Source organism: Chrysochloris asiatica, unplaced genomic scaffold (assembly GCF_000296735.1).
Source record: "Chrysochloris asiatica unplaced genomic scaffold, ChrAsi1.0 scaffold00012, whole genome shotgun sequence".
Lineage (NCBI taxonomy): Eukaryota > Metazoa > Chordata > Mammalia > Afrosoricida > Chrysochloridae > Chrysochloris > Chrysochloris asiatica.
In genome coordinates, this window is record NW_006408530.1 from 31,694,708 (window position 1) to 31,717,427 (window position 22,720).

The 22,720-nt window shown below is 38.8% G+C and overlaps 1 protein-coding gene across 3 annotated transcripts in view; it reads right to left on the reverse strand.

Annotated features, from left to right (window-relative positions):
- The window catches only part of R3HDM1 (R3H domain containing 1), a 229,680-nt gene that overhangs the window by 122,031 nt on the left and 84,929 nt on the right, over nucleotides 1-22,720 (reverse strand). Inside the window, exons 2-3 of one of the 3 annotated variants that reach the window (XM_006834579.1) lie at nucleotides 5,896-6,104; nucleotides 3,623-3,830 (exon numbers count right to left, since the gene is read on the reverse strand). In XM_006834579.1, the coding sequence (XP_006834642.1) occupies nucleotides 3,623-3,790 (168 nt within the window). In that variant the 5' untranslated portion in view covers nucleotides 3,791-3,830; nucleotides 5,896-6,104. Of the gene's footprint in view, nucleotides 1-3,622; nucleotides 3,831-5,895; nucleotides 6,105-22,720 lie in introns of those variants that run through there. The other 2 variants (XM_006834580.1, XM_006834581.1) reach the window with 2 other exon arrangements.

The following is a 22,720-nucleotide window of genomic DNA, read 5'->3' on the forward strand; positions in this document are numbered from 1 at the left end:
AGCCACTGCGCTTGGCAAAGGTAACCGGGCAATATGTATTTGATCTGGACTCAGGGTAGCGGAGACTGATGTTCACACGGCCCATTAGTCCACTGGACTAATTGTTTCCATGCGTCTTTGATTTTCTCCACTCTTCTTTCCTCTGAAAAGGGAGAAACCAATTGCATCTTATATGGCGGTGCATGAGCTTTCAATACCCTAGCTGCTACGCACCAAAGTAGGATGCAGAACATGGTCTTTGTGAACTGTGTTATATTAACTGACCTTGGAGTTCTCCCAAAATCATGATCCTGAGCCCCCAGACCCAGTGCCCAAGTCACTTGAAATATCATTATTCTCATTATGCTGAAGCAACACAAAATACCTGAGTTATATTCACAGGGCAGTTAATTTTCAGAATGATAAAAAAGGAAGTAGAGTATCTTATTACTCTATTAGAATAAAATAACTGCTGATTTATTAAAAATTCTCAGTATAAAACCTACATTAATTGGCACATATATCCAATTTCACGAGGAATATAGTTGGTATTTTTAAAATGCAACATGTAAGAAGTATCTTATGAAGCACCAAAAGAAGAAGAAATTGAAGTGTCCAGTAGCATGCTAGAAAGCAAGTATTTTACAGGTTACTTCATACTAAGTGACAAGGTAACTCTATCTGAAATGAAGTATCTGATGCTTAGCAGAAGCATTCTCGCCTTCTTGGCTTTGATTTCCTGCCAAAGCAAACATTTATGAAGCCACTGCCGTCTGTCAGCGGAGGCTTATCTGTAGTTATGAGGCTGGACAAGGCTTCAGCGGGGTTTCCAGACTGGGACAGACTAAGAAGAAAAAAATCTGGCATTTGCACTATATTTACAAAAACAAGCCACTGAAAACCCTATGGATCTATAGGCGACCATGGGGTGGCACAGGCAGCATTCTGATTTGTATGCAAGTGTCACCAGGAGTTGGGGGCTGGTTTGATAGCAGCTAGCAACAATCATTTAACAAGATATTGTTCATGATGAAAGAAGTAAAAACACAGGAAAAATAATTTTCTAGATTTACATCCATCTCTTTGGGCAAGTGACGTGGAGTGTAAGTTCTTTGCTAGCACTTCTGATGGAAGCATCCTGAGCTCCTAGCCGGAAGCAAACAATGTTTTTATGTGTAGTAAATTCTTACTAAACATGTGAGAAATGAATACAGTATGAAATGAGTTAACATAAAATGAACTCTCAGATTCTCTTTTCTCTTCCTTCCAATCTTTATAGTCTCCATGAAATACAAAACACAAGAACATGGATCAGGCCTATTTTTGTTTATTATAGTATTTCTTTGTCCTTCACTTCTCATGCATTGGAGAACACAGGAATATTCTATAGCACAAACTACTGGGACAGGATGTGCCAGTAGTCAGTAAGGTGTCCTTCTGTTAATGCCAAGGGCAACACAATAGATACGGTGGTTGTTAAGTGCCGTAGAGTAGGCGCTAGCTCATAGCAACCCTGTAAAAGGTGGTTTCTGAGGAACAATGGTGGATCGGTCTGGACTGCTAACCTTGTGGTAAGCTGTCCAGTGCTTACCCTACAGCGCCACATCAGGACCACAAACATACAAGTCAAATACTTGCTGATAAGTATGAACTGGGAGAGTGAACACTAGGTGTAGAAAATAGACTATAAATAAAATCTTTTATGATTTCAATCACAGATACAACAGAAGCTTGGCAAATTTTCTATGAATCAATGAAGATACTGACATGTTGCTATTACAGAGCGTGACTGACTACTGTTATGTGTTGTAGAGTTGGTTCCTATTCATAGTGACCCTGTACAGGGTTTCTGAAGCTGTAAATATTTACAGGAGCAGAAAGTCTCATCTTTCTCCCATGGAAAAACTGGTAGATTTGAACTGCTGACCTTGAGTTAACAGCCCAACTCCTAACATTACCAGGACTCCTTAGATTGGTTTATTTGTTGTTGTTAGGTGCTGTGGAGTCAATTCCGACTCACAGTGACACTGTATAGGGTTTCCAAGGCTGTAAGCATTTGTGGGTGCAGAAAACCATGCCTTCCTCCCATGGAGCAGATCGTAGCCTCAAACCTAGGACTTGTGGGTCACAGTCCAATGCTTGTTCTACTGAGCCACAGCACTCCCTGACTATGGAATGGGAATTTTTGTTGTTGCTGCTGTTTGTATGTAAAGAAATGATGTTACTGAAAAGAGCTAAGAAAAAAACAAATATGTCAATTCTCCAAATTTCTTAGATAACTACTACTTGACTATACTTAATCAGCAGGGCCAAAAAGCTCGTATACAGCCATAGGAATTGCTGTCATTTTCTACCACAATTCGTAACATGTAACAGGGAGTACATACAGTTTCTGATTAGATAAAGGAGTGAGATAACCTTTAAGACAGCCTTCTTTATCTAGCTAAAAAAAAAATCAAATAACTTCTGGCATGTAATCCTGAAGATCTTTAGAACGTAGAAAGGACAGAAATTTTTCTCTAACACCAGAATTCTTTATTCATAAAACAGTCTAAACTGAAATATTAATGTTAAAGACTGTATTTTAGGATAACTTTTTGCGGTATTTCATGGATGGCTACAAATTATTTCCTATTGAGAGGTGAGGCTAAATCTAATTTCCCTTCTCATGAATCTGGGATGGCCTTACTGACTTACATGATCAAAAAGGCAGTGTAAATACGTGCATGGTACTTCCAAGGCTAGGTCCTAGCTTTCTTGGAATGCTCTTTGTGTGAGACCTGAGGTGCCACATAAGAACTCTGATCAATCAGGGCCCAACTCTATTGGAGGGGGGTTTTGGGTAGATACTTCCAGTTCCAGTTCAGCTAGCATTTCATTCTGGCCTTTCCCAGCAAGGGTCAGACAATGAGTGAAGCAGCCCTGGGCCCTGTGAACATCATCAAGGGACCTCGTTTGATGTCTTGTGAAATAGAAGATGCACTCTAACAAGCCTATACATATGTAAGCTTTTAAAATTGGTAGTCATTTGTTTTGGGATAATTTGTTATAGTAACAAAAACCTCAAGTGACTTTTCTATTTTACTAACTTCTTAAAGTCCTGGTGTGGCACTGTGGGATAAAGCACTGGACCACAAGATCATGCTGAACCACAAGGTCGGTGGTTCACACTCATCAGCCATTCGCTGAAACCCTATATGACATTGCTATGAGTCGGAACTGACTCTACAACACAACAACAACTTAAATTTTATTAGTCATAGTGGATTGTTTCCTTTGAAGGTTGCTTTTGTCAACAGAAGTTTATCAGTTTCAACCTCTCTATTCCTCTCTCCTCAAAGAACTGTTAGGTTAAAATCTGAATTCTCATTGCACTAATTATTAGGGGAGGGTGAGATGAAAATGTAGAAAGCCAATACAAACAAGACTAGTCATATGCAATTTAAAAACCAGTATGGAAAAAGCAAATCAAAGAATAATATGCAACAAGCTACTTTCAGATGGCTCAAAAACCAGGTGGAGAGCATGTCCCAAAGGTTCAACAGACACTTTTGGAATTCTGAAAAGTGAGTTTTGTGTGAAAAGACGTATAATTACATTATGAATATTTAGTATTTTTAGTCAGGATGAAAATCTTGTTTACCTGCAAATCAATATTGTTGTTACAACGCTCATTCTTCTCTGACAAAATCTTCCTGTAGTTTTCTGATTTTATAAGATTTTCAACTTTGGTTTTATCTCTTACTTCTGTCTCCAAATCCTTCATTGTTTCAGAATCATCTTTTATAGTAACAGTATCAGACATCCTCATTAGTAAAGGTTATTATAGAATTCTACAGGGAACGTAAAGCCTTAACAAGAAAAAGGAAAAACAAATTAATCCACTTTGAAACATTTCTTCCATTTAGTCTCTGCATTATATTGACAATATTGGCTGAGTATCAATAGATAGATAGGTAGATAGATATTCATATATAAACACATATATACATATCTAGAATCCTGGTGTGATGTTACAAAATAAGCACTGGACTGTTAACTGCAAGGTCAGTGGTTAAAATCCACCAGCCATTCCTTGGAAACTCTATACAAGGTCAATATAAAGTGGAACTGACTCGACGGCACATAACAACTTATTGCTATATATGTGTGTATTTATGTATATACATATATCTATACACATATCTATAACTATATATACATAAACACACACACACACACATATAGATCTATAGATTGTTGTTAATGCCTTTGAGTCAGTTATGACTCATAGTGACCCTGTAAATCTATGGATGAGAAAGTCTCATCTTTCTCCCATGAAGCAGCTGGTGGAATTGAACTGCTGACTTTGTAGTTTGTAGTCTAGTCTTGTTTTTTATAATTTAGTAGTTGTTGTTGTTTTTAAGTGCCATTGTATCAGTTCTGACTCACTGCAACCCTGTATAGGGTTTCCTAGGAGTGGCTGGTGAGTTTGAACTGCCAGCCCTATGGTTCAAACCAATCTTGCGGTCCAGTGTTTACCCTACAGTGCCACACCAGAACTCAATGACCCAATAAAATCAATCCCAAAAGCATTAAAAAAAAAAAAAAAAGGCATAATAAGGGTGTGAGGTGATTTTGATGTGCATATTACTTGTGAAATTTCATAAGAAACATTAAGAAATGAACCAGATTAAGATGAGATGAAATGGTTGGAGAGCTGTACATGTATACTTAGATAACCTAAGAATTCTTTTACTCTAAAAAGATTTGTTTTATTGAAAGGGATATTATGAGTATAATTCTGTGAGGAAAAATTTTTCAGTCATAGCTTTTATCATGATTCACACAATTCCAAATTTCTTAAATTACCCTGCAATTCTGAAAAGGTATAATTTAAAAAATAAGGTGCACTGTTCTAAACAAAGCACACTTGTGAATCTGGGTTAACATTCTGCTCACAGATATGGGTAAAGTACTGAAAATTCTTCTGATTTGATAACCAACAATATGTATTATCACTGATCTAGGATATGGAATCTACAGGAGATCAAACATATAAATTGTTAATATATTTCATATATTAGTGAGTTTAAGCAAACTACTAGGAACTTTATATGCTGTTGCTGTTGTTAAGTGTTGCCAAGTTTATTCTGACTCATAGCCACCCTGTATAGATTTTCTGAGGCTGTAAGTATTTGTCGGAGCAGAAAGTCTCATCTCTCTCCAGTAGAGTGGCTGGTTGGCTTGCATTGTTGACTTTGTGTTTCACAGTCCAGTGTTTATCCTACACATCCAACATGTTCCAGAAACTATATTCTGTTGCAAATAGGAATGTATCTGAGATTAATTCTAAAGATAGTTGTTAGTTTAGGAGAAATGTGTCGAAAGTAGAACTTAATTTCAACAACTTATTTTGAGATTCATTAAAAAAATTGATTGATGGACAGGTAGAGGATGGATACACAGACAGACAGTGGATAAAACAAGTGTGATAAAATGTTAATGGTAGAATCTAGGAGTGAATATATGAGTGAACAACAAAACTCAAGCTTTCTCTAACTAAAAATTTTCATAAAATCTTGAGGTATAAAACTCATTAATTCTTATCCTGAAAAAAACATTTTAAAATTAAATATCTAGGTAGATTTCAAGAATCCATGAATGAATACAAAAAGTAAAATAAAATAAGACAAGTTAAAAGTCACAAAGAAATAGATTCTAAAGCCAGAGGCAGTTTAAACTGCTAATTGTTTAAACATGACTTCATTAATTATATTCCGTACCAAGTTAACTGGTTCATTTTGAAAACAACAGAGTTACAGAGTTTGGGAAGGGAGTTATTTAAGATACTCTGGTTCCTTGCTTTTTAAATGTAAGCTTTTGGGGATAAAACAAAAAACAATGTATTTGTCTGAAGTGACAGGAGAATATTACCTGATGTGTTTTATGGATTTGGGGATGTGGTGTCCCACAAAAATAAAATAAAATAATCCAAGGTTCCTTTCCACAGTTGTCAACCAGGATGTCAATTGTATTGAACCATCTGCAATTTGGCAGGAGGAGTCCCATGTCCTTGTCACCTCTGTAGATTTCTGGACTAAAATGGACTGTTTGGGATCAAATATATCATCCCTTTCAGTGGCCTAAAAAACAACAACAAAAAAACAAAATTAGAAATTAAAAATACAACTATCAGTAGTCATTGTTTTTTTGTCTTAAATACTTGCTTGCAATCATCCAGGTGTCTATTACTTATATGAGCCTGAATAAGTCAACTGAAGCCTACAAATCTTATCAATAAAAGAGGAGTGAGGGGAGAGAGGGCATTAATATGTAATCAGAACCTAGAATATATTCAGCATTATAAGGGAGTCATTCTCTTCATTTTATAGATAAGGACAAATTAGGTTTGCCAAGATCAGGAACTGGTGACTCTCTGATTTCTAAAGTTTTCTTCCAAAGCTACAACTGCACAGATTTCAGAGAAGACTGCAAGGTGCCCAGGTGGTGCAACTTGGTTATGCTTGACTATGACAGCAATACGGAGTACTGGTGTGGCACTGTAGGATAAGAATTGGACTGTTAATTGCAAGGCCAGCAGTTCAAATCCACCAGCCGTCCCTAGGAAACTCTACACAGGGTCACTATGACTCAGAACCGACTTGATACTTAACAACAAAAACAAGTATACCAGTGGTGGGCAGGTCAAACCCACCTAGTAGTACAGTGAAAGAACAGCCTGGAGATATGCTTGTGTAAAGATTACTGTCAAGAAAAGGATATGGAGAAGTTCTACTCTGATGAACACAGAGTCATCATGAGTCTGATTCAACTAAATGGCAAAGGTGTTTTGTTTTTTTTTCTTAATTCTGATCAATAATCATACTCTAGGTGTTTTGTTTATAAAAAAAAAAAATTTTGCAAGTCATATAACATTTTCACATTGTCTATTACAAGTAAATATCTGTAAACAGTTACTGTCGGTAGATGTCAATGAGTCCGTACTGACTCATAGCGACCTTATGCACAGCACAAGTGCTGGGTCCTGCACTAACCTCACAATCCTTCCTGTTGGAGCCCACTGCGGCTGTCACTGTGCTAACCCATGTCCCTGACGGTCTTCCTCTTTTTCACTGACCCTCCACTTTATCAAACATGATATCCTTCTCCAGTGACTGGTCCCTCCTGACAATATGTCTGAAGTACAGGAGTCCTGGTGTGGTGCTGTGGGTTAATGCGCCAGACTGCAAAGCTGTTGGAACTGCAAGGTCGGTGGTCCAAGCTTACCAACTGCTCCTCGGAAACCCTATACAGAGTCGCTATGGGTAGCAATCGACTCAACGGGACTTAACAACAACGAGAGATGAAGTTTGGCCATCCTGGCCTCCAAGGAGCACTCTGGCTGCAGTTAGCACTCACTAAGTGCCCAAATTCTTTGGTATCAAAAATGTACTCTTTGTAAAGGGAATTGATGATTAATTATTAATTTAAAATGTGAAATTCAGAAGAAAGCACAGTCATAATCAATTTAAGAAACGAATAAGGCACTGGCTAAGGCAGTGCTGCAAAGGCAATGGGAAAGGGCACAATCTAATGAAATTAATCTGAAGGTGTAAACCCACGGGACCGTAGAGACAACCTTGTAGCAAGCCGGATATTAGCTTGTCCAAAGTCATTCAACCAATTTGTAGCAATCACAATATTTGCTAATACATCATACCACTTGACAACAGACTAAATGAATGATACTGGATTTAAATGACAGGTTATATTGCCTGGAAGAAAGCAAATGGTATGTGAGAACAACTACACGGGCATTAGTCGAGAGTTGAAATTCTCAGCTCTGTCAGTTTTGTCATTGGTCAGTTACTGAGTTTCTTTTGGCCACAATTTTCTGACCTGTAAAATGGCAAAAAGAATATTTACCTCACGGGTTTGTTGTTAGAACTAATTTAAATGTAAAACACCCAGGACAGTTTCTCTCTCAACATAGACACTTTTATGTCCAAGTTTTAAGCCCAGCATGACAAAAGATGACCCACCCTGGTGTGCAGTGGCTTAGTCTCGAGTCTTTTTACATATATGCTCTATAGAGTTTCAACAGGAGAATGAACACTACAGTTATGTGTGTGTCTGAGTTGAGGGACACTGCTTGCCTGAGGACACAGACTCAAAAAGATTTCATTTTGAGGTCCAGGGTAAGTACTGGCCTTCTTGCACTCACCAGTAATTCCATGGAAACCTCGTAGACATCTATTGCCTACACAGGAGTACCTACTGTTGTTTTGTGCTGTCAAACTGAATTCAATTCAAAGTGGCCCAATATGACAGAATCCAATAGGACCCTATAGAATAGAACTGCCCCACAGGATTTCCCAGGTTGGCATGGCACTGTAGGATAGGCACTTGACTACTAACCACAAAGTCAACAGTTCAAACCCACCAGCTGCTCTTTGGAAAACCTATACAGGGTCACTATGAGTCAGAGCTGAGTCAACAACAACAACAAAAATCTTTATAGGTGGGTTTGAACTGCTGACCTTTCAGTTAACAAGCTAATACTTAACTAATATACCACCAGAGCTCCTAAACCCTATTGTTATTGATACAAAATTCAGTGTATCATAGTCTGTTTTAAAGTTTAAAGCGATGGCTAGAACTGTTTGAAAATCATGTTCAACTTTGAAAAAATACCCTTCCAATCAGGAAAATAAGAAGTCCTGGTGTAGGACTGTGGGATGAGTACTGGACATCAAAACTAGTTTGAATAGCAAAGTCGGTGGTTCAAATACACCTGCTGCTCCTTGGAAACCTTATATAGAGTTGCTATGAGTCAGACCAGACTCAACCGCACTTAACAACTCAGAGGTTACATTATATACAATTTCTGCACTACCAAGTACTCAGAACAAGAAAATGTCATATGTATACATGTAAAATTAAAGCTTTTGGAAAGATATACACAAAAAGGCTGGAACCTACTAAGCACCCAAACCAAATGACAATTACAAGCAAAATAAAAGATCATAATCTAGAATGTACTATTACAAAAGTACTAGGAAATATTTTCATAACTATTGGGCAATAAAGTCTTTGCTAATAAGCATAAACAAAGGCCTAGGGCCTTCAAAAAAATTAGCAAAATTTACAAAGGTTTAAAAAATTCTGTATGACAAAATGGACCACAAAAAGGTTAAAAGACAAATAATATAAAAACCAGTATTTCCAATACAAAAGGATTGAAATCCCAACAGTACAAGAAGCGCTTACATCCAGATCAACAGAGGGGAGGAAAAAAAAAGAAAAAGGTAGAGAAATAGGGAAATAATGGAAACAGGCAATGTACAACAGAAATACAGATAACTACCACTAACAATTAATAAACATTACATAGAGTACAATTTACCATGTGCCAGACACTGTTCTAAAACATTTCCTATACTTGTATGTCTAAAAAAGATGGGGTAATTTGCATCAATAGGCATGTTTACTTTATGATTACTGACAACACAAGATAAGACTCATTATGTTGTTGTTGTTAAGTGCCATCAAGTGGGTTCCAACTTATAGTGATCCTGTATAGTGTCTCCGAGGAGCAATTGGTGGGTGTGAACTGCCAACCTTGTGTTTAACAGGCCAGTGCTGATCCACAGCTCGATACCTGGAAGGTGAATTATTATGAACATTTCAGGATCTTTATGTATTATAACTCAAAATGAAAAGAAACAGCTGTAAACATCCACTGAAAATCGGAACATGGAATGTATGAAGTATGAATCTGGGAAAACTGAAAGTTGTCAAAAATGAAATGGAACACATAAATATCAATATCTTAGGCATTATTGAGCTGAAATGGATTGGTATTGGTGATTTTGAATCTGAAGACCACATGGTTTACTATGCCAGAAATGACAAATTGAAGAGGAATGGTGTTGCATTCACTGTCAAAAAGAACATATCCAGATTAGTCATGAGGTACAATGCTGTCTGTGAAAGCATAATGCCCATGCGCCTATAGGGAAGACCAGTTAATACCACTATTATTCAAATTTATACACCAACCACTAAAGCCAAGGAGGATGAAATAGAAGAATTCTACCAATTTCTTCAATCCGAGAAAGGCAGAATTAGGATGAACATTTAGGCAGACACTAAAATATGTTATGAATTTTCTAATAAAAATTTCGTATCATTATTTTCAGTGTGGTGCTGTGGGTTAATGTGCTGGATTGGAAAAGTCAGTTTGAACCTCAAGGTCAGCAGTTCAAGCTTACCAGTCGCTCTTTGGAAACCCTATACAGAGTCACTCTGAGTCAGAACCAACTCGACAGCACTTAACAACAACAACAAAAACATCCATCTATAAGACCACCAAAGGGAGGTGGTGGCTCCATACAATAAGCACTGGACAGTGAAACACAAGATCATGGTTCGAGCCTGTCAGAGCTCCAGAGGAGACAGTTGAGGCTTTATGCTCCCGCCAAGATTTACAGCCTTGGAAACCCTATACAGGGTTGCTATGAGTCAGGACCGACTTGACAGCTTTTAACAACAATAACAGGATAGATACTAAAAGGTCAACACTTATTCTTAAAATGAAAAGGTAAGGGTTGAAGGAAACTGCTGTTAAGTACTGTTGAGTCGGTTCCCACTCACAGCAACTCTGTATAAGGAGCGGCTGGTGAGTTTGATTTCCTGAACTTGTGGTTAGCAGTCTAGTGCTTATCCTGCAGTGCCACACCAGGATACTAGAGCAATGGAAACAAGCAGAATACAAAGAAAGAATGTGACTCATTGTAGATGATGTAACTGAGCAATCTATATAGAAGTTGTCAAATGGGAATTTAATTTGCTGTGTAAACTTTCACTGGAAACACATAAAACATTGAAAAAAAAATACTTCTGATACTAATAATTCAACAAACCATGTGATTATCACATCTTGGCACCATATCACACAAAAAATTATCTTACAGGCAAAAATAAAATATGGAATATAGAAAAAAACATTCACATAAATATTGAGGAAAACAAAGTTACTGAACTTATCTGAACAGAATTTGGCAAAGCATACTGGATTTTCCTCCTTTGTTGTTGGTAAGTACCATGGAGTCGGTTCCAACTCATAGTGACCCGGCACAGGGTTTCTGAGGCTGCAAATCTTTACAGGAGCAGAAAGCCTCATCTTTCTCCCGTGGAACAGCTGGTAGTTTGGAACTGCCGACCTTGAGGTTAGCAGTCCGATTCGTTAACCATTATGCTACCAGAGTACTTATTTATAACTGGCGTTGAGTCCTGGTGTGGCGCTGTGGGTTAATGCGCCAGACTCCAAAGCTGTTTGAATTGCATGGTCGGTGGTTCAAGGTCACCAGCTGCTCCTCGGAAACCCTACACAGGATTCACTATGGGTCGGAACCGACTCAACAGCACTTGACAACAACAACATTTATAACTGCTGTGGTGCTATAGGGCAAGCACTGGACTGCGAACCACAAGGTCTGCAGTTCAAACCCACCAATGGCTCCAAGGAAATCTTATACATGGTCACTATGAGTTGCAACTGACTTGACGGCACTTAACAACAACATGTGATTTATAAACAGTTAAGTGACATTCAACAAAAACGAATTAAACAAACAGAGAACACAATACAGCTACACTAAGAACATTTACAGAGAAAGCATGTAAAGGAAAGAACAAGAACTATCTCTGCCTGAGTTTGTTGAAACCAAAAAGAGGTTAAAAATGATACCTATTAACAAACACAAAAAATAATTTTACAAGAATACTAAGAGGGGAAAAGACTTTTGGTAGGCTGAAGAATGGTGGTGGTGATGTGCCATGGAATTGGTTCCGACTCATAGCGACCCTGTGTAGGGTTTCCGAGGCTGTAAATCTTTACTGGAACAGAAAGCCTTATCTTTCTCCTCCCATGGAGTTGCTGGTAGTTTTGGACTGCTGACCTTGAGGTTATCAGCCCAACTTGTAACCACTATGCTATCAGAGCTCTTTAGGTTGAAGAATGGGAAGGAATAATTTATTAGCAGAGTTTTATTGAACTATTTGACAAATTTCCTTTAGGGAAAATATTATTCAAGCAGCTACAGTATTCTATGAAGATGTTACATGCAGAGTGGTGAAATTAGGAAGATGGGGAAAAAGCGCACATAAGTAAAATACAGTGATGAACTAGGACTGAAGGAAAAAACAAACAAAAAAACAAAATTTGATACACAACTTGATAATATTCATAAAGAGCTGGCAAGGGCATGCAAACAGGAACCATCATACACTTTGTCCACTCTAGAAAACAATTTGTGATAGCAAAATATGTTTAAATTCTACAGATGGTGGTGGTGGTGGTTACGTGCCGTGGAGTCGGTTCCTACTCATAGCGACCCTGTACAGAGTTTCCGAGGCTGTAAATCCTCAGATTCTACAACCCAAATTTGAACTTCTGGATCTTCTTCTGAGGGAGATTCACAAATTATGCACCAGGGAAGTAAAAAGGTAATATTCAGTGAATTGTTTATTAATAAAGCTAAGAATTGTTGTTGTTAAGTGCTGTCAAGGTCAGTTCCAACTCACAGCAACTGCATAGGGTCTCTGAGGAGTGGCTAGTGAGCTTGAAATGAGACCTTGTAGATCAAACTGACCTTGCAGTCCAACACATTAATCTATAGCACCACAGGAGGAACTCCCTAAAAGCAAAGAATAGGAAAGATAAAAATATAATTAAGAAAACTGACTAAAGAAAGAGAACAAAAACACATATGGTATGCATGTATTGCAAAATATTGCAAAACAATTAAAATCCATGAACTAAAGTCATATCTAGCCACACAAGTCCACAAAAAAAGTTAGAATATATAATGAAAAACATTACAGAATGATCTTTACAGTATGATGCAACCTATCTACAAACTGAAAAAGACCACAGAATAGATGGGATGGATGTAGACTATTTTGTTTTAGTAACTACCCAAGAGAAGGGAAGAGATAGGATACAGGTGAGACGCAAAAGGAACTTCAACCATATCCCTAATATTTTATTTCTTAAAAAACAAAACCCTGTAGAAAAAACAAAGAAGGTCAGCAATTTGTAAGTTCTGAGAGCTATAATGCTCATTTTTTGAGGGGAGGGGAAGACTTTAGACATTTTTCATTAAAAATACTCTAGAAATAAATGACATACAGCAGCAGCAAAGGGTGGATACATAGATTTGAAATTAAGATCAGAAATTTACTCAAAGAGTGGCAAGAAAGATTATTTTGTGTACACTATACATCCTCGGAAACCCTGTGCAGGGTCACTATGGGTCGGAACCGACTTGATGGCACTTAACAAATACATCCCCCATGGCACTGGAGAAAAAGCACTGGACTGCTGACCTCAACGTTGATAGTTCAAAACCAAGTGCTCTATGGGAGAAAGATGAGGCTGTTTGCTCCTGTAAAGATTTATAGCTTTAGAAACCCAATGTGGGGTTGTTCTGAGCAGGAAATGACTTGATGGGTTTGTTTTTGGGATTGATTAGCTTTAGTAGGCAAAATGTTATGAGAGCTGTGATAGAAAGTGACTAAAGCAAAGGACAAAAAGGAAAACCAAAAAATTTCATTTATCCATTCCAATCTTTTGAGTAGATACTATATGTATGCTAAGCATTACTCTAAATGCTGAGGATATAGCAGTGAGACACGGAGCCAGCATACTAGCACTCAAGGGGCTACCATAGTGACAGTAAACAAGACAATTTTCTACTGTGATATGGTTTTAAAAACATACCCTGATGGTATGTGAGTTACGCACTGGATCAAACAAGTCAGTGGATCAAACCCACCAGCTGCTTCACAGGAGAAATAGAGGCTGTCTACTCCTGTACAGATTTAGTCTTGGAAACCCTAAGGAACAGTTCTACTCTGTCCTATTGTGTTGTTATACACCGGAATTGACTTGATGACAGTGGGTATGTGCTTTAAAACCAGTAATATTAACAACCCATAAATAGCTATTTTATTATGCACCAAGTTACCACTTGTCTTTCAGTTTCTCGGACTACAGTGCCTTGTATGTTGCTGTGATACTGGAAGCTATGCCACCAGTATTTTAAATATCAGTAGGGTCATCCATGGTGGACAGGTTTCAGCTGGGCTTCCAGACGAAGACAAACTAGGAAACAAGAGACATGATATACTAGACATCAGTAAGCTGAAACAGACTGGTATTGGCCATTTTCAATCTGATGATCACATGGTTTACTATGCCAGGAATGACAAAATTAAAAAGGAATGGTGTCACACACATCATCAAAAAGAACATTCAAGATCTACCTTGAAGCACAACACTACCTGTGATAGGATAATATCTATATGCCTAACCATGAAGATGGACTCCTGGTATGCTGCTTTTGGATCAGCACTGACCTGTGAACCACCAGGTTGGTAGTTCAAGCCCACCAGTTGCTCCTCAGAAACCCTATACAATGTCGTTACGAGTCAGAACCGACTTGAAGGCATTTAACAATAATGAAGACCAGTGAATGCAACTATTAATCAAATTTATATACCAACTACTAGAAAGTGATGATGAAATTGAAGAATTCTACCAACTTCTTCAGTCTGAAATTGATCAAACATGCAATCAAGATGTACTGATAATTACTGGTGACTGGAATGCAAAGATGGTAATAAAGAGGATGTGTCACTGGAAAATAAGGTCTTAGTGACAGAAATGATGCTGGCGATTGCAAGACAGAATTTTGAAAGACCAATGACTTCTTCATTGCAAATGCTTTTAAACAACATAAAAGACGACTATACACATAGACCTCACTAGATGTAATACACAGAAATCAAATTGACTACACCTCTGGAAAGAGTTAGTGGACAAGCTCCATATCATCAGCCAAAGTAAGGCCAAAGGCAGACTGAGAAAACAGATCATCAATTGCTCATTTGTATGTTCAGGCTGACGCTGAAGATAATTAAAGCAATTCTACGACAGTCAAAATATGACCTTGAACATTTGTTGTTGTTAAGTTCTGCCGAGTTGGATCCGACCCATAGTGATCCTATACAGGGTTTTCTGAGGAGCGACTGGTGAGCTTGAACCGCTGACCTTGCAGTTCAAACAGCTTTGCAGTCTGGCACATTAACCCACAGCGACACACCACAACTCTGACCTTGAACATATCCCACCTTAATTTAGAGATCATCTCAAAAATGGATTAGATGCATTAGACTCTAAAGGCCAAAGACCCGAAGAGCTGTGGGATGATATCAAGAAATCATACAGGAAGAAAGCAAAAGATCATTAAGACAAGAAGGAAAAGATCAAAATGGATGTCAGAAGAGACTCTGAAACTTGCCCTGCAGCAAAGAGATGCTACAGCAAATGGAAGACATGAGAAGGTAAAAAAGCTGAATAGAAAATTTCAAAGATCAGCTTGAGAAGACAAAGTCTTCTCAATTTTGTCAAATATTATAATGAAATGTGCTAGAAAACCAAAAAGAAAGAACACACTCAAGCATTTCTCAAGCTGAAGGCAGTGAAGAAAAAAATTCAAGCTTCGACTTGAAAAACTGAAGGATTCTGTGGGCAAAATATTGAATGATGCAGAAACCATCAAAAGAAGATGGAAGGAATACACAGAGCCATGGTACCAAAAAGAAATGGTCAATATTCAACCATTTCAAGAGGTAACATATGATCAACAGCCAATGGTACTGAAGGAAGAAGTCCAAGGTGCACAGAAGGCATTGGCAAAGAAAAAGACTTCAGGAGTTGATGGAATACAAACTGAAATCTTTCAACAAAGTGAGGCAGCACTGGAGGTACTAACTCATCTATGCTAAAAATTTGGAAAACAGTTACCTAACTGACTGGAAGAGATCCATATCTGTGCCCATTTCAGAGAGGTGACTCAATGGAATGCAGAAATCATTAATATCCCATGCAAGCAAAATATTACTAAAGACCACTACACCTTCAGTATGGGTTGCACATTAATGTAAAGAAAACAAAAATCCTCACCACTGGACCAATAAATAATATCAAGATAAATGGAGAACAGATTGAAGTTGTGAAAGACTTCATTTTGCTGGGATTAACACTCACAGAAGCTGCAGTCAAGAAATCAAACTACATATTGTATTAAGCAAATGTGCTGCATAAAGACCTCTTTAAAGCAAAGATGTCATCTTGAGGGCTAAAGTGCAACTGACCCATGCCATGGTATTTATATGCATGTATTATATGTATGTGAAAGTTGGACAGTGAATAAATAAGACCATATAAGAAGTGATGCATTTGAGTTATGGTGTTGGAGAATATTGAAAGTACCACAGACTGCTAAAAGAACAAACAAATCTTTGTTGGAAGAAGCACAACTAGAGTGCTTCTTGGAAGCCAGGATGTCCAGACTTAGTCACTCATACTTTGGGCATATTATCAGGAGGGACCAGTCCCTTGGGAAGAATATCATGCTTAGTAAAGTGAAGGGTCAGCTAAAAAGAGGAAGATCCTCACAATGAGCTAGACTGGCAAAGTAGCAGCAGCAATGAACACAGTAACTACAGTGAGGTTGGCACAGTGCCAGGCAATGTTTTGTTCTGCTATGCATAAGGTTGCTATGAGTCAATAGCAACTCGATGGCATGTAACAACAACAGCATGAACCAAGCACCATTTTCAGTTCTTTTAAGTGTATTCATTTAATTTAATCCTTGTAAACAATCCCTTTAAATTGATACTTTTATTATCCCCATTTTGTAGAAGAGGAATTGATACATAAAAGGATTAAACAGTTAGCCTAAGGTTGTACAACTAGTAAGAGTCAGAGTTTAGATCTGAACTAAGGTAATACAGCTGGAAGTCCGTTGTTGTGATGTGCCGTGGAGTCAGTTACGACTCACAGCGACCCTGTATAGGGTTTCCGAGGCTGTAAATCTTCAGGGGAGCAGAAAGCCTCATCTTTTTCCTGTGGAACAGCTGGTAGTTTTGAACTGCTGACCTTAAGGATCGTAGCCCGATTCGTAACCACTGCGCTACCAGAGCTCCTTAGGAGTCCCTGTTATAACCAGTCATCTCCTATACTGTACTTAGAAATGAAGATGTTAATCCAACAGAGAGTAACTACCTAGAAGGAGCCAAAGTAAGAAATGATGGTAAAGAGGAAAGGCTAGGCTAGGGCTATGATTATTGCCACAGTTATGATAGACTACACCAAGGTACAAGTGGGACTACCCACAAATACAGGAAATGTATGAAGATTTGGTAACAGAAAAATGATTTCACTAAGGTTAAGGCACTTTAAAAAATTCAGGTAGAGAAAATACAATTGAATACACATGCTCAAAGTTTAGGAGAGAAGTCAGGGCTGATATAGTTTACCTGTTTATTTGGGTACAGTCAATGTAAGGTGCAAGTTTTTTTTTTATTTTTTTATGTTTTATTGTGAATTATATGATAGTTTACATGGGAGAACTTTAGTTTTACATTAATTCCATCGTATATCATCTCCCTGCCATGGTTCCAATCCCCTCCATGCATCATCAACCACCCAAAGGGTATATCCCAGAAACCCACCCCCTACTCTTCCCCCTCCTCCCCCCAGTTTTCGGCCCACAGTCCCTTTCCCTCTCTGGGTCCAAAGTCCCCAGTCGCTTCATCACTCTGTCTCTATCTCAGGCATCTCTGTTTCTCTGGGTAGGTTCCCGCTCTCGGCTCTTCTCCATTGATGGTCACAGAGGCCTCCGCTCCTATCCTGGAGAATTAATCACTCCCTTTCTTGTTACAAAACTTCTACCTTTGCATTTCCAACCCTCATAGTCCATCCTGATAAGCATTATTCACTACAGTTTCATGAGTCACCCATCTGGAGATTCTGCCTTCCGCCATGCTCTCTAGCACCAGATTCCCTCTTGAAGGCTTGTAAGCCAGTCGCTTCTTGCCTTTGTAGTCCCTCCCTCCCTATTTGAGTATCCAATGTCCAAGCTGCCCTTCTTCGTCCACCCTATGTGTGTGGGGGCGTGTGAATGTTTCTTGCTATGAGGATTTGTTCCCTCTTTTGAGTCGCTGCCCCATAGGTATAGGTCAAGTTCATCAGACTGTATCAGTTCACTTTTCCACCCCCCACCCCCCTGGTTGAGCTCCGATCAAGGTCACGTGAGTATCATCTGCAAGTGTGGGCGCTCCTGTGCATATGTCCTCTCTTCCCATCAGCCAGTAGCTCTACTCTCCTCTAGAGTCCTCCGTGGCCATGCCACTGTCTCTGGGCCCAAGAGTCCCCAGGCCTCTTCACACTGCTTGCCAACGAGGTCCCCAAATGGGTCCACAGAAGTCCACTGAACATTGTAGGGCTTAGCTTGCCGCTTCATTGCTGCTTTTACCCCACTTCCCCCCATCGGTGATGTGTGTGGTCACCAATCAGAGCGTGCATTTCCATTGAGTCTTAGTCTTGGAAGGGGGTTTGCGTTGAGAGGACCTGGCCACTTGCCTTGATGTTTTCTAGGGAAGCGATTTGTTTGTTCTTGTAGTAACAGCCCATCTGCCTCCATTTTTCCTTCAGGTCTTTCTTTCAAGAGGTATCCTTTATTCTTCTAGCCGCTCTAAGCTGGTCTGCTCATCCTTTGAAGTTGACATTTCTCATCTCTGGAGATCTGGATGTTGTTCCGGTTTCTACCTATAGTTTTATGCATTGCAGAGGCTCCACAAGAAGCCTCGTTCACTGGGTACGCTATAGCTCCATTTTAGGTATTCCAATCAGTCATAGGCAGATGATGGACTTACAAGCCTTCTAGTGTGGTGTTTCTGACCATTCCTTTCTCTTCCTCTCCAGTGTCTATATTATAATGCAGGGGAAACCAAGATTAAAACAAACAAACAGTCAAGCATCTTAACATGATTTCCCCCCATTCCAACCATGACTCAATCCCTGTATCTCTGAGCCCTGCGGTTCCAAGGCTGTGCATATATTGTCCTTTATCTCTGTCCCATTTAGCTTTTTCTAACATGCCCAACTGTTCTCCCATCTGCCCCATTTCTCCACTTCCCTCTCCCTCCCTGTATATTGCCCCCCTCCCTAGCACCCAAGCTCTCCTGTGTCCAATCCCCACCCTGTGCTCCGCCCTCCCCCCTCCCATCTGTAAGGTGCAAGTTTTGAATTATTAAAATAGATGGTGTTAACCCAGGAGCCTCCACTAAGTAGGAAAATAAGTGGGATTAGGATGAATCCCTAAAGAACAGCAAACCATTAAGAGATTAGTACAGAAGAGGAGGACCAAAAAGAATCTACTGGATGTGGCCACAAGGTTGGCAGGAGATGCAAAGTCAGAAGCAGAATGTCAGAATAAAAAATGTGTTGGCTGAAGAGAAGAACCCAGCAGAGAAAAGACTTCGGAGAAGACTGAGGGGTTAGGAAGGATGACTGATTAAGAAGGGTAAAAATCTGAAGTGGGAAGAAAGGAGAAAATAAGTGTCAGAAGCATAAACATACGTATAGTCTTGAAAGTATTCACTGTCCTTCAAATTAACAGGTGTATAAGTATATTTTGCTTTCTATCAATGGTAGAATGCCAAGAGAATTCATACATAATAAATTCATTTTCTATTTTACCCAGGAATTGAGGTTAATTACTCGAAGCGAGAACAAGTTTAGCCTGCCCCCTAATATTGAGCTGGGTGTGGCTATGGGGTTTAGGAAGCATGGTCTATGAAGGTAGGTGCTGTAATAAGTTACAACAGGGAGGCTCTTCAAGACTAATCCCAGTGTCCAGGAGTGCAGAGGCACAGCCCTGGCGACAAAAACACACTGTCTCCCACTTTTCACCTGCTCTGCGACTTTTGTGTCTCTAATGAAACATTTCCTTTAGCTCAGTATCAGACCCTTGCTACATTAAGATAAATGAAAGTAACAAAGCATTGCTACTAAGGGCTCCAGTTCATACACACACTGATACATGTTTAAACATAGCTCCGCAATCAGAAGATATCTGTAGACAAGCTCTCTCAGTAATGCATTTATGTCAGTCTCCTTAAGGTGCCTTCGAAAATAAAGGTGCAATCAAAACAGTGGTTACTTATGGAATCTGCTTGGTGAATGGAGAGAAATTCTAGGCACAGGAGTCAACACAGCAGGTAATGGTGTCTGTTTCTGTGTGATTCCAAAAGGGGTAATCTTAACAGAGTTTATTGAAGGATATAGAACAATTAGAGGGGCTTACAAGAGGCTCTGGTAGCGTAGTGGTTACGAATCGGGCAAGGTCAGTAGTTCGAAATTACCAGCTGCTCCGCGGGAGAAAGATGAGGGTTTCTGCTCCGGTAAAGATTTACAGCCTCAGAAACCCTGTTCAGGGTCGCTTTGGGTCGGAACTGACTCGACGGCACTTAACAACAACAACAACATTAGGAAGAAGTTTTAAGAAAACGGAAAACTCCATTGGTGAGAAAAAGGGCAGCAAAGTTGTGCCAAGGAATATGCAGATTCTATATAGAGAAGGTGGCAGAAGGAAGACTATCCTGTATGAAACTTTGGGTCTTTATGTTATTTTAACTAGACTCATGTTTTTCCTTCATTCCTTGAAATCTATTTCACATGATTCTCCCTTCTGTACTACAAATATGATGAAATAAAATGATCTTTATGGGCTTTTTACCCATAACAAGCATTTCAATATTATCATCGGGGCACACTGAAAATCCTCAGAGGGCCTTAAAAGTACAAAGCTGCATCACCAAAGACTCTTAGCAGAACTCATGCTGGTCTCTTGGCACATCTATTTAATCCATCCAAAGGTTCTTTGAAGGCTTAATGCATTTCACCAACATGGTTAACTTCATATTCTCTAGCATTTCAATCAGTAGACCTAATATGACCTATTTCCTTCTTATGCCAAATATCTGTTTCCTTTACAGGATTTTAATTCAGGTTACAATTGGCAGGCACAGTTTCATAACTACTAAAGAGCCATCCTTCACGTCTTGAATGGCTGGCTACATTCTTTCTAACAAAGAATAACCACCCTCTTGCAAGAAAGCACACAGGGATTGTGTTAGGGGGAAAAGGTTAAAAAACATTTTTTTTTCTTCTTTCTGTCAATGACTATTTCATGGTCAGTAAAAACAGCTTGAGGTAGAACAGGTGTTGTCTTTCAGTGGTCATTCTCTACCTTCAGATCTTATAAAAGGATGTGTAAAATAAAGTACAAATAACTATAAAGCTTGAAGATGCTGCTGCTAGGCAAAGGTGACCACTGCTGTGAACCTAATGGTCTTTAGAAATTCACACTATATACTGTTCTTGTAGCATTAGCAGATAAAATTTCTTTTTAAGGTCTCAGGTCTGTCCAATTAAACTGGATAAGCCTCCTATGGCTTTGCACAAAATGAATACACTCAAATGGTCTAACACTTTTCGGATTAAAAAAAAAAAATTCCTTTTTTTGCCTGTTATTTTCTAGCCATGTCCAACACTTCCAATTGTTTTAGTAATCACTACTAAAAAATTTCCTTTGCTTCCATTTCAAGCACCTCACTGGCACTCAGGGGAAGAATACAGTTTTAACTTTTTGTTGGCATTCATTTTGTATCTGTTTAGTGACTCTGTGGTTTAGCTAACACTTTGAAAGTACTGGGTTAATAAAACATTCCCTATCTAAGGTGATCCCGCGTTGTAGTTTGACATCTGATGTGCTGGGTAGTCAGTCACTATATTTTTCAAACTATTTGGGGGGAAAAGAAAGTATGTGGTTTCTGTGTAAGTCTCTGCCATTGTAGGAAGAGACCCCATAAACAAATAAATGAAAACAAATGAAAGGAGGTTGATTTTAAACAATAAAAATTTTAAAAACTTAGTCGACCAAGTAATGATTTATTGATACCCTACAGAAGCAGTTCCTAATCATTTTTAGACTATGAAAGGATCCTTCTTCCCAGAAATGCTATAATCATACATTTGCTTGTTCACAAGTGTACATTCATGTAGTCTTACATGAGGTTTCAGTGGTTTTTTTGGTTCTTCAGAAGTCCATATACAAAAATCCTAATTATTTTATATTTTATATACTTAAGTGCACAATAAACTACATGCACAACATATATTTATATATAGCGGATAAATATCTATCTGTGTCAATACCTATATACTGCAGTTCAAGCCCACTAGCTGCTCTGCAGGGGAAAGTGAGGCTTTCTGCTACTGCAAAGATGTGAAGCCTTGGAAACTCGATACAGGGCTGATACGAGTTGGAACTGACTCGACAGCACTTAACAACAACAACATACCTATAAAGAGCAGTACCTATGGTGGTGCTGTAGGATAAGCAGTGGACTACTAGTCCCTAGGTGTCAGTTTAAACTCATCAGCCTCTCTTATGGAGAAAGATGAAGGTTTCTGCTCCTGTAAAGATATACAGGCCTTAAGGCTTGCAGAATGTGCCCTTTGGTTGTTTAAATTATTATATATTCGAGTGTTTTTGTGTACACCCCCTCCAAAAAAAAAAACAAAAACAGAAGGAATAGAAGCAAATACTGTTGACTGATGACGCACCAAGGGAAATGTAATAATTGCAATGAAACGATGAGTGTAAAACTGATGTTCTCCCATGTAAAATATCATTCAATTCACAATAAAAACTTATATATACATATACATATATATACATATATATATATATATATACACAAATACACACACAGCCTTAGAAACCCTATGTAGGGCCATTGATGATTTGATGGCAGTGGTTTGGATTTATACCTATAA